The 16,604-nt window shown below is 44.9% G+C and overlaps 1 protein-coding gene across 4 annotated transcripts in view; it reads left to right on the top strand.

Moving 5' to 3' along the window:
- The window catches only part of CASQ1 (calsequestrin 1), an 85,265-nt gene that overhangs the window by 27,030 nt on the left and 41,631 nt on the right, over window positions 1–16,604 (top strand). For all 4 annotated transcript variants that reach the window (XM_056544970.1, XM_056544969.1, XM_056544972.1 and 1 more), the window contains one exon: window positions 15,502–15,602. In XM_056544970.1, the coding sequence (XP_056400945.1) occupies window positions 15,502–15,602 (101 nt within the window). The remainder of the gene's footprint in view (window positions 1–15,501; window positions 15,603–16,604) is intronic.

The raw sequence follows: 16,604 nt of genomic DNA, 5'->3' as shown, positions 1-16,604 counted from the left end.
CCTGATACAGCAGAGACAGAAATTTTGTACTTTATCTACAGTAGAAGGTGACATGTTGTCCTCCGCCCACAGTAGAGGTAGACATTTTGTCCCAAACACACAGAAGAGATGGACATTTTGTTCTATACACATAATGGAGATTGGTTATCTTCTACCTACAGTGGAGGCAGACATTTTGCCCTTTGCCCACAGTGGAGGCAGACATTTTGTCCTTTGCCCACAGTGGAGGCAGACATTTTGCCCTTTGCCCACAGTAGAGGCAGACATTTTGTCCTTTGCCCACAGTGGAGGCAGACATTTTGTCCTTTGCCCACAGTGGAGGCAGACATTTTGTCCTTTGCCCACAGTGGAGGCAGACATTTTGTCCTCTGCCCACAGTAGAGGCAGACATTTTGTCCTTTGCCCACAGTGGAGGCAGACATTTTGTCCTATGCCCACAGTGGAGGAAGACATTTTGTCCTTTGCCCACAGTGGAGGCAGACATTTTGTCCTTTGCCCACAGTGGAGGCAGACATTTTGTCCTATGCCCACAGTGGAGGAAGACATTTTGTCCTTTGCCCACAGTAGAGGCAGACATTTTGTCCTTTGCCCACAGTGGAGGCAGACATTTTGTCCTTTGCCCACAGTGGAGGCAGACATTTTGTCCTCTGCCCACAGTGGAGGCAGACATTTTGTCCTCTGCCCACAGTGGAGGCAGACATTTTGTCCTTTACCCACAGTGGAGGCAGACATTTTGTCCTTTGCCCACAGTGGAGGCAGACATTTTGCCCTTTGCCCACAGTGGAGGCAGACATTTTGTCCTTTGCCCACAGTGGAGGCAGACATTTTGTCCTCTGCCCACAGTGGAGGCAGACATTTTGTCCTTTGCCCACAGTGGAGGCAGACATTTTGTCATCTCAACACAGTACACACTGATACTGTGTCCACCGCACACTGGAAATGAAGGTGATTTCCCACAGACGTGTTGTTGAGGTAGACATTCTGTTATCTTCAAACAGAACATATTGAATTATTGTCCCTCACACACAGATAAGGCAGACATAGACATATTTACTGCCTAGAATAGAAGTAGACATTATAGGGGTACTCCGGTGGAAAAAAAATTCCAGAAAGTTGAATTACTTCTAATAAAAAAAATCTTAATCCTTCCAGTACTTACCAGCTGCTGTATGCTCCCAAGGAAGTTGTGTAGTTCTTTCCTGTCTGGCCACAGTGCTCTTTGCTGCCACCTCTGTCCATGTCAGGAACTGTCTAGAGCAGGTTAGGTTTGCCATTGGAATTTGTTCCTGCTCTGGACAGTTCCTGACATGGACAGAGGTGTCAGCAGAGAGCACTGTGGTCAGACAGGAAAGAACTAAACAACTTCCTCTGTAGAATACAGCAGCTGATAAGTACTGGAAGGATTAAAAGTTCTTTATAGAAATAATGTACAAATCTGTTTAACTTTCTGGAGCCAGTTGATATGAAAAAAAGATTTGTTTTCCACCGGAGCACCCCTTTAAACCCTCCTTTCGCACGTGAGGTAGACACAGACATTTTGTCACCTCTATATTGTCCACACTAATATGGTATCCCTCGTACACAGTCAGGGAGGCATTTTGTGACGAACATGTAACTAAGTTGATAATTTGTTCCTTCATATACTTAGGAAACAGATTTTTTTACACCCCCCCCCACACCCCTCTTCTGCGCCGTACAGTGGAGACAGACATTTTGTCTCCATTAAAGCCACCATTTTTGTCACCTCCATTTTGTCCTATCAAGCATTTCGGAGAAATACTGGCATAGTGTAACACATAAAACAATATATCTGCCGTGATATCAGTCAACATACAGTGACCTGACTGGTTGCTAATGGCAATGGACGCCTCCATTTTGATTTAGTGAACCGCAACAACAACGATTCCTAATGCATGGTTACAGCCCACAAAATGGCTTCCATCTCCCGAGCGAGCGGCACGATATAGACGTTCATCTTATTTATGTCACAGAAGACGCAGATTTTTTTTCCCTGGTAAACAATCCTACAGAAGGAGCAGGTTATAGACATTAAAGACTAAGTCCAATTAAATTTAAAAGTGAAGCGCCTGGTTGCCATAGAGACCCCTATTCTGATTATACGGGGGGTGGGGGGGCCTCCGGAGCAGCAAAGCTTCCAGGAGAACATGATGTTTTGTCGGAATGAAGCACAAACAGACCAGACTGCGTTAACCTCACTGATCAAACATTTCTTCATTAGCGCTAGATTAGCGTAATGCTTCGTGAGAAGGGCCTGGCACGGACATGAAAAGCCTCAAAATTGAAAGTGGCTGAGTACATCTCGAGCGGGCCTTATTAGCCTTCTCCAAGCATTTTGCTATCAGAGGGTTGTCATGAAGAGGTTAGGAGCCCCCCTCAAGTACTCATTGACAAGATCAACAACTCCCGGGGACTCTCTCTCTACAGTCCTTGTGACTAACTAGGGGTCACTGATGAAACCCGTTCTCGTAAGAAGGGAATGGCAGGAACTTTGACACACTAATATTTAAGGGGTCTTATTGAATAATTCCCCTCTTCCCATCCCACTTAACCGGATTTTAGGACTATTGACTTTTACCACCACAGCCGGTATTGAAACCATTGTATGCTGAGACCATAACTCTATGGAAACCTGGTAATTGGTTCTGAAGCCCCAAAATGTCATCCAAAAATAGGAAAAAGTGAGGATTAAAGGGGTACTCCGGCCCTAAGACAACTTATCCCCTATCTAAAGCCGTCACTCCCCCTCCCATAGACTTACATAGCGGGGGATGACGTCACACGGGGCGGGGGCGGGACGTCACTATACTACGGCCCCGTGGTCGGCACCCGGCATTTTGCGAGCTGGCAGCGCAGCTTGCAGCTCAAAGAGGTGGGTGCCGAATACAAGATTGCAGGGGACCCCTGCGGTCAGATATCTTATCCCCTATTCTTTGGATAGGGGATAAGATGTCTTAGGGCCGGAGTACCCCTTTAAAGAAAAATAAGTAGATAGCTAATATAGATAAAGCAAATCCTTACATATAAAAGTAATAAAGATCTGCTGGGAGCTGTAATCACTGTCTATGTAGAGGACAGGAGCTTCTTCAGGGTCCTGTACAGTACACAGTGTCCTAAAAAAGTAACATGGAGCCGCCCTCACCTGGTGTCTAAAGGAGCAGCTAACCCTGGTACAGGTAAAGAGTACAGAACATGTAATACCTCCCTGTACTGTAGGGGGCGCTACTAGACACCAGTCAGTGCATACACTTCAGTAATACAGGTAAAGAATAGTACAAACATGTAATACCTCCCTGTACTGTAGGGGGCGCTACCAGACACCAGTCAGTGCATACACTTCAGTAATACAGATAAAGAGTAGTACAGAACATGTAATACCTCCCTGTACTGTAGGGGGAGCTACCAGACACCAGTCAGTGCATACACTTCAGTAATACAGGTAAAGAGTACAGAACATGTAATACCTCCCTGTACTGTAGGAGGCGCTACCAGACACCATTCAGTGCATACACTTCAGTAATACAGGTAAAGAGTACAGAACATGTAATGCCTCCCTGTACTGTAGGGGGTGCTACCAGACACCAGTCAGTGCATACACTTCAGTAATACAGGTAAAGAGTAGTACAGAACATGTAATACCTCCCTGTACTGTAGGGGGAGCTACCAGACACCAGTCAGTGTATACACTTCAGTAATACAGGTAAAGGGTACAGAACATGTAATACCTCCTTGTACTGTAGGGGGCGCTACCAGACACCATTCAGTGCATACACTTCAGTAATACAGGTAAAGAGTACAGAACATGTAATGCCTCCCTGTACTGTAGGGGGCGCTACCAGACACAAGTCATTGCATACACTTCAGTAATACAGGTTAAGAGTACAGAACATGTAATACCTCCCTGTACTGTAGGGGGCGCTACTAGACACCAGTCAGTGCATACACTTCAGTAATACAGGTTAAGAGTAGTACAGAACATGTAATGCAAAGAAAATAAAAAAAAAAAAAAAAAATTTAAAAAAATTTAGCCAGCACCTAAACCCAATACACGGGTGCACGCTGCTGTGGCAAGTACAAAACATGTAAAAAAAGAAAATGGCAGCAGCACAATTGGTCAACAAAATGGAGGCTCTTAGCGCACTTTTTGATCAAACGTGTCCCCCCATCCACCACGCGGAGGTGGCCTCTTATCGGATGGGTCCCTAAACACTCACCTACCTCAGGCTGGGTGACATGTTGGATCCACTAACGATCCAAACCACCTCCTGTGAAAATAGGGGAGGGGATGCACGGCTACAGAGGGAGCCACTCCCCCCAAATTTGCACAGCAAAGAAAAAAAAGAAAAAAAATGTAGCCAGCACCTAAACCCAATACACGGGTGCACGCTGCTGTGGCAAGTACAAAACATGTAAAAAAAGAAAATGGCAGCAGCACACTTGGTCAACAAAACAGAACATGTAATACCTACCTGTACTGTAGGAGGCACTACCAGACACAAGTCAGTGCAGTAATACAGGTAAAGAGTAGTACAGAACATGTAATACCTCCCTATACTGTAGGGGGCACTACCAGACACCAGTCAGTGCATACACTTCAGTAATACAGTTAAAGAGTAGTACAGAACATGTAATATCTCCCTGTACTGTAGGGGGAGCTACCAGACACCAGTCAGTGAATACACTTCAGTAATACAGGTAAAGAGTACAGAACATGTAATACCTCCCTGTACTGTAGGGGGCGCTACCAGACACCAGTCAGTGCATACACTTCAGTAATACAGGTAAAGAGTACAGAACATGTAATACCTCCCTGTACTGTAGGGGGCGCTACCAGACACCAGTCAGTGCATACACTTCAGTAATACAGGTAAAGAGTATACAGAACATGTAATACCTCCCTGTACTGTAAGGAGGTGCAACCAGACAGGAAAGGCCATTGTATGGTGAAACTATTGTATGTTGAGGCCATTGTAAGTTGAGGGATCACTGTAAATATCATTGTATGATTAATGATAGAATTGTCACCTTGGGGTGGATTCACACAATATAGTTGTGGTGTGTTTGCTGGTTTTGGCTACAATGTTTTGCAGTGACACTCCAACCCCATAGTGTGACCGCTGTCATGGTTTGTACCCTACTGTGGAGACATGTGACCTAGGTCGGGGTAACCTGTAACAATGTATGGGCTGCTCCGGTTTACATTTTACACTTGATTGATACGCCTCAGAATGGACTCATTGTACGTAGAATGTGCCCGTCTCCGATTCTCTGCTCAACAAAGGGCCATTTCAAGTTAAGGAATTGGGGGGAGGGCTACATCACTAAGCATCGTCATGGAAACCGCTTCTATAGCGATGCACAACCTGGCTCCACAGACACATACACCATACATACTGTCTCCAAATCGTGACCACCCAGCCTTCAGTACAGAGCGTAGAGTGGAGAATGGCCCCCGGCTCAGCACCTTCTCCTTGGCAACCTCCTCATCAACACTCCAAGAAAAGAGAAGGAAAAACTGGGATCTTTTCCATCCATGACTAAGATATCTTCACTCAAAGGGTCAACTTAACCCTATAAAATAATAACCATAAAAATATCCCCCTGTATGGTGCTATGGTCTCTATTTGGGACCATAGTGTAATTCGGTAAAGCATGGTGGCATGAATGGTGGGAAGTCATTGCAATTGGCAATAACTCCAGTTACCAAAATTGTTACCAAGTGCCAGTCTAATGTAACGCGTTTCAGCTGGTGTGACCAGCCTTACTGGTGTGACCAGCATGAGTAAGGCTGGTCACACCAGCTGAAACGTGTTACATTGTGCCCTGCTGTCTTGTGGCTTGAATAAAGAATTCACTTTTATTTGCACGTTATCCTGCGCTGGACATCTGCTTTTTTCTACATTACTTCGGTGTTGGTTCACACAGTACCGTGCGTCAGACGTCTGGCTAAATAGGTGAGCTGAGGAATCATCTACTTTTCAAGTGCCAGTATAGGACCGAAGGGGCTTAAAAAGATAGATAAGTCTTCACTGCGACCCCGTAATTCATAAAACGCGTTGGTATCTGTAGCCCTGGTCAGTTCTCTCCAGCAGTGGGAGGATAAGTGGTCATAATTGTAGGAGCAGCAGCTACTCATGTGCCATTACACGCGGAGTATTCCTGGAGTCGTCCCTCCATTGAGGTTTCCTAGAATACCTAAAGCCCTACAATTTACGGTACTTATTAATGTACAGCGAAGGCCGCAGCATTCTGCCAGCCTGTACAGGAAATCTTTATCTGCTGTTTTTTGTGAATCTCTTAAAGGGAACCTGTCCACCAAATGATGGCTACTTAAAAAAAAAAAAAAAAAAAAGTGGATCCAGCTTGAGCAGTTGAAAAAAAAAGGCCATAGACTTACCGAAACATTTCTTGCGCCTACTAATGTCAGAAACGCGTCGGTAAGTCAGTGGGCTCCGTGCAATATGTATTTTTAATAATGCTTCAATACATGTTGGTGTTTTTAACTACAGGTTGGAGCCGACTGTTTTTTTAAAGTAGATGTGTTGGTGACTTGGGTAATGACATACATTTCAGGGACAGGGGAACTTTCATTCCCTTACTTCTTCAGCCCATTAAGCCACATACATGCTGGAGAAAGTACATTGAATTGAACAGGCTGCACTGTGCTGGGGGATATTTTACACACTACTATAGGTAGCAAGTGAAGAGAGAAGGGGTTACTGATGTTAGCAGACATGAAAAAAACAGTAGCATGAGGACTACAGCAAGGAAAGGGTTACACTAGGCTCTGAGCTGCTACCGTTGTTGCTGAGAAACTAAAGGGAGTGGGCAGGGGAAAATTACAGCTGACCTGAGCTTTATGGGTGGTCAGAGATGAAAGGGAAGCCTTGAGTTACCTTTACGAACAGTGTGGGTCATCTTCAGTAGGCAGAGAGACTCAATTTGCAGGTACAGGCTTTCTCAGACACCCTGTATTTTTCCTGCACAGGGGTAGACCCTTCCCATACTGTAATTTGTCCTCATATAGCTGTTACTAGAGACAGATTTCCCCTGATAACAATCAATGAACAGCATATTGTAAATATTAGGAATCACACTGGGGGGAGTTGTTTGAAATGAAAGCGACCATTTAAGCAATGAGCAGGATGGCATTACATCACCCCTTTGATCGTAATTTTAGGAGAGGAAGGGGATTATGAAAGTGCCCTGTGTGGATACTATGTGCTGATATTGGGCATTGTTGACTCTACTGTTACATGTCAGACATTGTTGGCATGATCTGCTGGATTCTGCTGGCACATGTCGGACATGGTTGCTTTACTGCACTGAAAAGTACAGCACAGATGTTGGGTACTAGTTATATAAGACACTGGCACAGTCAGGTGCTTCGTATATAGGACACTACTGGCCCATTCTGGCAGTTCTTGTGTAGGACAGTCCTGGCACCGTCCAGTGCTTCTTATATTGGGCACATTCTGGAATTTCTTGCTAGTCAGATACTTCTTATATAGGATACTATGTACATTAGAAGAAGCGATGGCCTGGCACTGGCAGGACTAGGGTATATTAATTACGAGCAGGGGAAAGGACTGGGATCTTCCGAAATAAAGTTGGGCCCCGAGGTGCAACGTCCACAAAGAACTTTAACAACTGAGAGGCAAGAAAGAAATGAGACTGCACTCACCATCCAACGTCGTTTTATTTGGTCATATAAAGCTGCAGGTGGGTGCGACAGCGGAGGCAAACCGGAACAGGCTGTTTCACGCTGGACTGTGCTTCTTCAAGCCGGTATACCGGCTTGAAGAAGCGCAGTCCAGCGTGAAACAGCCTGTACTGGTTTATACTATTTATGTAGGCCACTGTTGGTACTGTTGATATATTGTGCTGGGCACTGCCGTCAGTCCTCGGATACTGTAAAATGTAATGGCTTGTCTTAGGTAGAGCAGTTGAGCATTGTCATTAAGTACAGAGCACTGTTGGTACCCTATTACTCTTATAATAATACATTCAGCATTGCTGTTACAGAAATAGCCTCGTGCTCAGACCGGGTCCCATGTGCCCATGCGGCCTGCGCACATTCTTCTAGCTGTGACACTCGGCCTGAATTACTGCTTATTAACATAATTAAGAGGCGACGAAGATAACACTACATCATGTTTCTGAATGCTAGCAGCGTGCGGACGTCTGTCCTGGGTCATTATCAGGAGTGTGCGGCACACTCATGGGAGCCACTGTCATCCGTTAACCTCCACGCACTTGATTTGTCACTGTCTGCTGCATGACCCGACATTATATGGCCCACAACATGAAACATGACTGAGTCCGCAGGGTTAAGTAGCACATTACACCCTTGTGACTGTCGTAGGTGCTGCCCGGCAGTGACAGATTGAAAACTAACCAGCAACTCACTGTATTAGATACTTATAATGATCTCCTAAAGCAATATCCTGTACTAGCAGAGTACCCGACTTTGCCCGCTCTTCCTACCTATCCCTTGCGGGAGAGTAAAAAAGCAAAAAAGACACTCTTGTCCTCATATCCAGTCCTCATCCTCATATCTCGTCCTCATATCCTGTACTCATATCCTGTCCTCATATGCTGTCCTCATATCCTGTCCTCATATCCTGTACTCATATCCTGTCCTCATATGCTGTCCTCATATCCTGTCCTCATATCCCGTCCTCATATCCCGTCCTCATATCCCGTCCTCATATCCCGTCCTCATATCCTGTCCTCATATCCCGTCCTCATATCCCGTCCTCATATCTCATCCTCATATCCTGTCCTCATATCCCATCCTCATATCATAACCTCATATCCTGTCTTCATATCCCGTCCTCATATATCGTCCTCATATCCCGTCCTCATATCTCATCCTCATATCCCGTCCTCATATCTCATCCTCATATCCCGTCCTCATATATCGTCCTCATATCCCGTCCTCATATCTCATCCTCATATCCCATCCTCATATCCTGTCCTCATATCATAACCTCATATCCTGTCCTCATATCCCGTCCTCATATCTCATCCTCATATCCCATCCTCATATCCTGTCCTCATATCATAACCTCATATCCTGTCCTCATATCCCATCCTCATATCCCGTCCACATATCCCATCCTCATATCGCCTCCTCATATCTCATACTCATATCCCATCCTCATATCCGTCCTCATATCCCATCCTCATATCCCGTCCTCATATCCCGTCCTCATATCCCATCCTCATATCCCGTCCACATATCCCATCCTCATATCGCCTCCTCATATCTCATACTCATATCCCATCCTCATATCCCATCCTCATATCCCATCCTCATATCATAACCTCATATCCGGTCCTCATATCCCATCCTCATATCTCATCCTCATATCCTGTCCTTATATCCCATCCTCATATCCCGTCCTCATATCCTGTCCTCATATCCTATGCTCATATCCCATCCTCATATCTCATCCTCATATCCTGTCCTTATATCCCATCCTCATATCCCGTCCTCATATCCTGTCCTCATATCCCATGCTCATATCCCATCCTCATATCTCATCCTCATATCACGTCCTTATATCCCATCCTCATAACCTGTCCTCATAACCTGTCTGGGTTTCCGGGACTGGGGACGTGACGTGACGCCACGCCCCCTCCATTCATGTCTATGGGAGGGGGCGTGATGGCTGTCACGCCCCCTTCCATAGACATGAATGGAGGGGGCGTGGTGTCACGTCATGTCCCCAGTCCCGGAGGTTTCCGAAACTTGAGACGCAGGGGATAAGATTTTTTTGCCCGGAATACCCCTTTAATCCTTCTGTGGTAACGGGGTGTGATGAGGGCAGATGTTGTTACCCTAGGGGAAGATGGCATTAACCCCTTGTATTTGTGATGCCAGGGCGTGGTTTATCCTCGATTCCACCCAAAGGTATACCGCTGGATCCTGGGCAAGGCACGGGGGCAATAATGACTCCGACACCAAGTGACAACACTTTTTTCACACATTACCCAGTATAATACATGGTAAACATATGTACTGGGGGGAAAAAAGTGCAAGGGGGACCCTGGGGACACTGAAGTGCAAGGGTACGGGGTAACAACTCCCATACTGGGCCACCACATTTCCGTTACTTAGTTGCTGCTGTATGCTACAGAGGAAGTTGGGTAGTTCTTTCCAGTCTGACCACAGTGCTCTCTGCTGACACCTCTGTCCATGTCAGGAACTGTCCAGAGCAGGACAGGTTTGCTATGGGGATTTGTTCCTACTCTGGACAGTTCCTGACATGGACAGAGGTGTCAGCAGAGAGCACTGTGGTCAGACTGGAAAGAACTACACAACTTCCTCTGGAGCATACAGCAGCTGATAAGTACTGGAAGGATTAAGATTTTTAAACAGAAGTAAATTACAAATCTGTTTTACTTTCTTCTTTCTGTTTTACTTTTTCGTACCCCTTTAACACCAGGGCCTTCCCCAACTCCACAATAGACAAGACTGCTTGTTACACATAATTAAGGGAAAGCGTCTCATTGTGCACCCAGATGGGCGAATTTAATAAAAAGCGAAAACCTCGCTGCGAGAGTGGTTTTTAGTGTTGCACACGCACCTGGTTTGACAGCTAAAATAATTATTTCCCGAGTTGGTTTGTAATTAGAGACGAGGGGTGAATGACACTCTGATAAACAGTGCGGGGGAGGGCGGCTCCTACTACTATCACCGCGATTACAAGTCAGAGAACGCTTTCTTAGAAAAGCAGGAGCGCCAGTGAGATGAGTCTGCCTGGAACCTGACGAAGGGAATGGAGTCCTCAAAACGCGTTGTCCAACCCAAAAACCTTTGTTATTTTATCGTATCCAAGTCTAGAATTTCAGATGTAGGTATCGATTTTTCCTTTACGGTCAGAAGCGCCATCTATGGACGTCCATCTATGTCCAGAGATGGCGCCAAGGTTCCTATGTATCTTCTGATGGCCAGAGGCTTCTCTGAGAGTCTTTTTTTTTTATGTAATACATGGATAGGCCTACTCTGACTACTATTAGTGGCCTGTCTCTGCCGTCTATAGAGAGGGTGCCATCCACTGGACACATCATATTAAAGGGGTACTCCGGTGCTCCAGTGTTCTGAACATTTTGTTCAGAACACTCGAAGCCGGAAGCCGTGACCGTAACGTCACGGCCATGCCCCCTCCATCCATGTTCGACACATCCCCTCCCATAAACGTGAATGAAGGTGACGTGGCATGCCGCCATGAGGGGAATGGCGGTGACGTCACAACCACTGCTGCAGAAACCCGGCATTTGTTTAGGAGATCGCGCGTGGGGGATGTTGCAGCCCACCAGCGGCCATACCCTATTGTTAAAGGGGTATTCCAGTGAAAAACTATTTTTTTTTTACAACACATTTGTAAATTACTTCTATTAAAAAATCTTAATCCTTTCCGGTACTTATCAGCTGCTGAAGTTGAGTTGTTCTTTTCTGTCTCTCTGCTGACACCTCTGTCTGTCTCAGGAAGTACATTAAGATTTTTTAATAGAAGTAATTTACAAATTTGATTTAAAGGGGTTATCCAGGAAAAAACTTTTTTTTATATATCAACTGGCTCCAGAAAGTTAAACAGATTTGTAATTTACTTCTATTAAAAAATCTTAATCCTTTCAGTACTTATGAGCTTGTGAAGTTAAGGTTGTTCTTTTCTGTCTAAGTCCTCTCTGATGACACGTGTCTTGGGAACCGCCCAGTTTAGAAGCAAATCCCCATAGCAAACCTCTTCTAAACTGGGCGTTTCCCGAGACACATGTCATCAGAGAGCACTTAGACAGAAAAGAACAACCTTAACTTCAGAAGCTCATAAGTACTGAAAGGATTAAGATTTTTTAATAGAAGTAATTTACAAATCTGTTTAACTTTCTGGAGCCAGTTGATATATATAAAAAAAAAGTTTTTTTTTCCTGGATAACCCCTTTAAAACAGATTTGTAAAATCCTTCCTGTACTTCCTGAGACAGACAGAGGTGTCAGCAGAGAGACAGAAAAGAACAACTCAACTTCAGCAGCTGATAAGTACCGGAAAGGATTAAGATTTTTTAATAGAAGTAATTTACAAATGTGTTGTAAAAAAAAATAGTTTTTCACTGGAATACCCCTTTAAGGAACATTTATAATGATTAGAAAGGAAACTTCCGGCCATCTGTAGAGGGCATTACATAAGGAATGTACTGATTTGAGTTAGTTATATGTAATGCCTAGTTTGTGGGGAAGCCTTGCAGTAACTGTTTGCCCTCCCTGCAGGGCAGGGAGGCCAAACAGTTACTGCAAGGCTTCCCCACAGATGACAGCTGATCTCTAGGGGTCCAGAAAAGGAGGATCCTTTGTGATTAGTGACACTTAAAGGGTTACTCCGCTCCCTAGTGTCCGGAACTCAATGTTCCGAATGCTGGGTGCGGGCGTCCGTGTTCATGCCCGCCCCCTCGTGACATCACGCCCCACCCCCCTCAATGAATGTCTATGGGAAGGGGGCGCGACAGCCATCATGCCCCCTCTTATAGACTTGCATTGAGGGGGCGGGACGTACGTCACGGGGCAGGGCGTGACATCACGAGGGGGCGGGTGTGAACACGGAAGCCCGCACCCAGCGTTCAGAACATTGAGTTCCGGACGCTGGGGAGCGGAGTAACCCTTTAACAAGTAGGGATCGTCCACAGATGACAACGTGTAAGATGGCAGATGTATGGCAGCTGCCAACCCGCGGCGATTACACCTGAGCTTCCTGCAGAAGGTTACTCAGCGCCATCGTAAACACCTTCGCTTGGCTTCCCTCCCGTATTGATTCCTATATTGATGGCGGCAGCTTGTGGAGAGTTTTTATTTATCCATAATATAAATCACCCATCTGATCAAATATTTTACTCCATAACAAATCTCTGTGGAGCCGCAGGCAGATGTCTCAGACACACGGCCCAGCTGGCTTCAATAGCTCACAGTGCTGACAATTTGTACTGAGAAACATGCTAATAAGCCTCATATAGAGCACTTGTTTTAAAGGGGCACTCCAGTGGGGGGGGAAAAAAAAATTCAAATCAACTGGTGGCAGAAAGTTATACAGATTTGTCAATTACTTCTATTAAAAAATCTTAATCCTTCCAGTACTTATCAGCTGCTTTAAAGGGGTACTCCGACGCTAAGACATCTTATCCCCTATCCAAAGGATAGGGGATAAGATGCCTGATCGCAGGGGTCCCGCCGCTGGGGACCCCTGTGATCTTCCACGCCGCACCCAGTTAGAATCAGCCCCCAGAGCTTGCTCGCTCCGAGTCTGATTACTGGCGATCATGGGGACGGAGCATAGTTATGTCACGGCTCCACCCCCGTGTGACATCACGCTCCGCCCCCTCAATGCAAGCCTATGGGAGGGGGCGTGACAGCTTGCATTGAGGGGGCGGAGCGTGACGTCACTATGCTCCGTCCCCGTGATCGCCAGTAATCAGACCCGGAGGGAGCAAGCTCTGGGGGCTGATTCTAACAGGGTGCGGCGTGGAAGATCACAGGGGGTCCCCAGCAGCGGGACCCCTGCGATCAGGCATCTTATCCTCTATCCTTTGGATAGGGGATAAGATGTCTTAGCGCCGGAGTACCCCTTTAAGCTCTAGAGGAAGTTGTGTAGTTTTTTCCAATCTGACCACATTGCCCTCTGCTGCCACCTCTGTCTGTCTCAGGAACTGTCCAGAGCAGGATAGGTTTACTATGGGGATTTGCTCCTGCTCTGGACAGTTCCTGACATGGACAGAGGTGTCAGCATAGAGCACTGTGGTCAGACTGGAAAAAACTACACAACTTCTACTGGGGCATACAGCAGCTGCTAAGTACTGGGAGGATTAAGATTTTTTTTTTTTATAGAAGTAATTTACAAATCTGTTTAACTTTCTGGAACAAGTTGTCTCCATGGTAACAGGCTACAATCAACCCTGTCTAGTCTCATACTGTAGTCATGTTACTCCACTCACGTTGCCCCTATTTTTTATAACCCTAAAGACTGTAAAAAAAAAGGAGCAAACATAAAGAAGTAGCATGACTACAAAATCAGACTACAAAGGTTTGTAGTCTGTTACCATGGAGACACATAGACCTTTAGGGTAGGTTCACACTAAGGAATAGGCGAGGAATTAACAAGGAATCATTTTAGTAAGGACATTTTTCAAATCTGTTATCTTCTGCTTGTGGCGGAATTGGTGTGAAATTTGAGGAGGAATTTGACGCAGAATTTTTAACCCCTTAACGACGCAGGACGTATATTTACGTCCTGCGCCGGCTCCCGCGATATGAAGCGGGATCGCGCCGCGATCCCGCATCATATCGCGTGGGTCCCGGCGCTAATCAACGGCCGGGACCCGCGGCTAATACCACACATCGCCGATCGCGGCGATGTGCGGTATTAACCCTTTAGAAGCGGCGGTCAAAGCTGACCGCCGCTTCTAAAGTGAAACTGAAAGTGTCCCGGCTGCTCAGTCGGGCTGTTCGGGACCGCCGCGGTGAAATCGCGGCGTCCCGAACAGCTGATCGGACACCGGGAGGGCCCTTACCTGTCTCCCTGGTGTCTGATCGACGAATGACTGCTCCGTGCCTGAGATCACACGGCAGAATTTACAAGCGAAATATTCCACTCTCAAATTGGGTTGCAGCAGAGTCCCATTGATTTCAATGGGATTCTGTTGAACTGCGCACATGGTGGAATTTTCGCCACAGGTGTTTCTTCTGCGCAAATCCCGATTCCCGTGTCCACAGAAAAAATAGACATGTCTAATCCATTACTGTCTATGAGACTATGCGGAATGTACATCTAAAATGGATACCCTAAGACTATCTGCAAAGTTTAGTTTTTAGATGCCTTATATAGAGAATAATGGCTGCAAAAAAGTATATGCACCCCTGCCATTATTCTCAGTTTGGTTTACCTTGCAGCAAATGTCAGCATGTAAGGGCCCAAAAACTGAACCACCCCAAGAAAATCCACATAAAAAACTTGAAGCAAAACAAAACTCTAACAGGCTAAAAGCTCAGAAAAGTTTTAGAAAAATCTATACATTTCCTAAAAAAAAAAAGTTCTGTATAAATTTAAATAAACACAAAAACGAATGCTGACAAAAATAGGATAAAAGATTCAACCGTAAACTAACACGACGTGAAAGATGAAATATGGAACGTATCAATTTCCATCTGAACAAATGGCAATATTGTTAATAAGTAACGACAGTAGCAGCAAAATCTGTTAATGAGTAAACGTGTGAAAAACCTGGTAAAAATAAAAAAGGAGAAAAAAACTCGCAATTTTTTTAAACAGATGATGTAAAAAATAATAAAACAGAAATAAACATTAAAAAAATCATTTCAATTAATTAAGAAAAATCTGTTGAAAAGATTTAAAATTTTTGTTTGTCTTTTGATCATAACCTGTATTTTAATTTTTTTCTTCTTGTTTTTCTTTTTAATTTTTATTTTTAGGACTGCACGAAGAAGACAGTATCTATGTGTTTAAGGATGACGAGATTATTGAGTACGATGGAGAGTTTTCAGCGGACACTTTGGTGGAGTTCCTGCTTGACGTGAGTCCAATGAAAGTCGTTTCTTAATATTAGGAACGTTATGTGTTTCGCGTTGTGTTTACCTCCTATTATGGCTCCATAGAAGTTTTCGGGGTGGAGGAATGAAGTATTGCACATTTTCTAATGTAATAAGGAATAAATTTCACCATCAGAAGAAGATCAATCCGTCCAGGAAAGTGGTCTCCAAATGGTGGATCTCGAGCTGTTGCAAAACTACAACTTCCAACATGCCAACGGCTGTCCAGGCATGTTGGAAGTTGTAGTTTTGCAACAGTTGGAGGTCCAACGTTTGGGCATCTAGGTTTTAGGACCAGACTGACTAAGCTAGAAAAGAAAGAAAAAGGTTAGGCTACGTTCAAACGGCCATTGTGCTCCTACTTGTTTAGGATCTTTGCTTTGGGTTGAAGCATAACGACGGAGTTCCCTTTACCGGAGCACAGTGGCTGCGAGAAAATGGCCTTAGATTGATAATAGGAGGTATAGGGAAAGGGAGATGGATAGCTAAAAAATTTAAAAGAAGAGAAAGTGAGAGAAGAAAGTTACGGAGAAGGGAAACAGAAAGAGGGCAGAAGGCTGTAGAAGAGGAACAGGAAAAAGTGAAAGAGATAATTCAAAAGATGAAAAGTATAAATAAAAAGGATAAGAAAGCAGCAAGTAAAGAACAAAAGAGGAAAGAAGAGTAGAGTAGAGCTAAGGAATACAAAAGTAGAGAAAGTGAGAGAAGGAAGTTAGGGAGAAGGGGGGCAGAAAGAGGGCAGAAGGTCGTAGAAGAGGAATAGGAAAAAGTGAAAGAGAAAATGCAAAAGATGAAAAGAATAAATAAAAAGGATAAGAGAGCAGCAAGTAAAGAACAAAATCAGAAAGAAGAGTAGAGTAAAGCTAAGGAGAAAAAGGACAGAAAGTGAGAAAAGAAAGTTAGGGAGAAGGGACACAGAAAGAGGGCAGAAGGTTCTAGAAGAGGAACAATAAAAAGTGGTAGAGATAATTCAAAAGATGAAAAGA

Source organism: Hyla sarda, chromosome 11, assembly GCF_029499605.1.
Source record: "Hyla sarda isolate aHylSar1 chromosome 11, aHylSar1.hap1, whole genome shotgun sequence".
NCBI lineage: Eukaryota > Metazoa > Chordata > Amphibia > Anura > Hylidae > Hyla > Hyla sarda.
The sequence above is the reverse complement of the archived record's forward strand: the minus strand, read 5'-3'. Positions and strand labels throughout refer to the sequence as shown.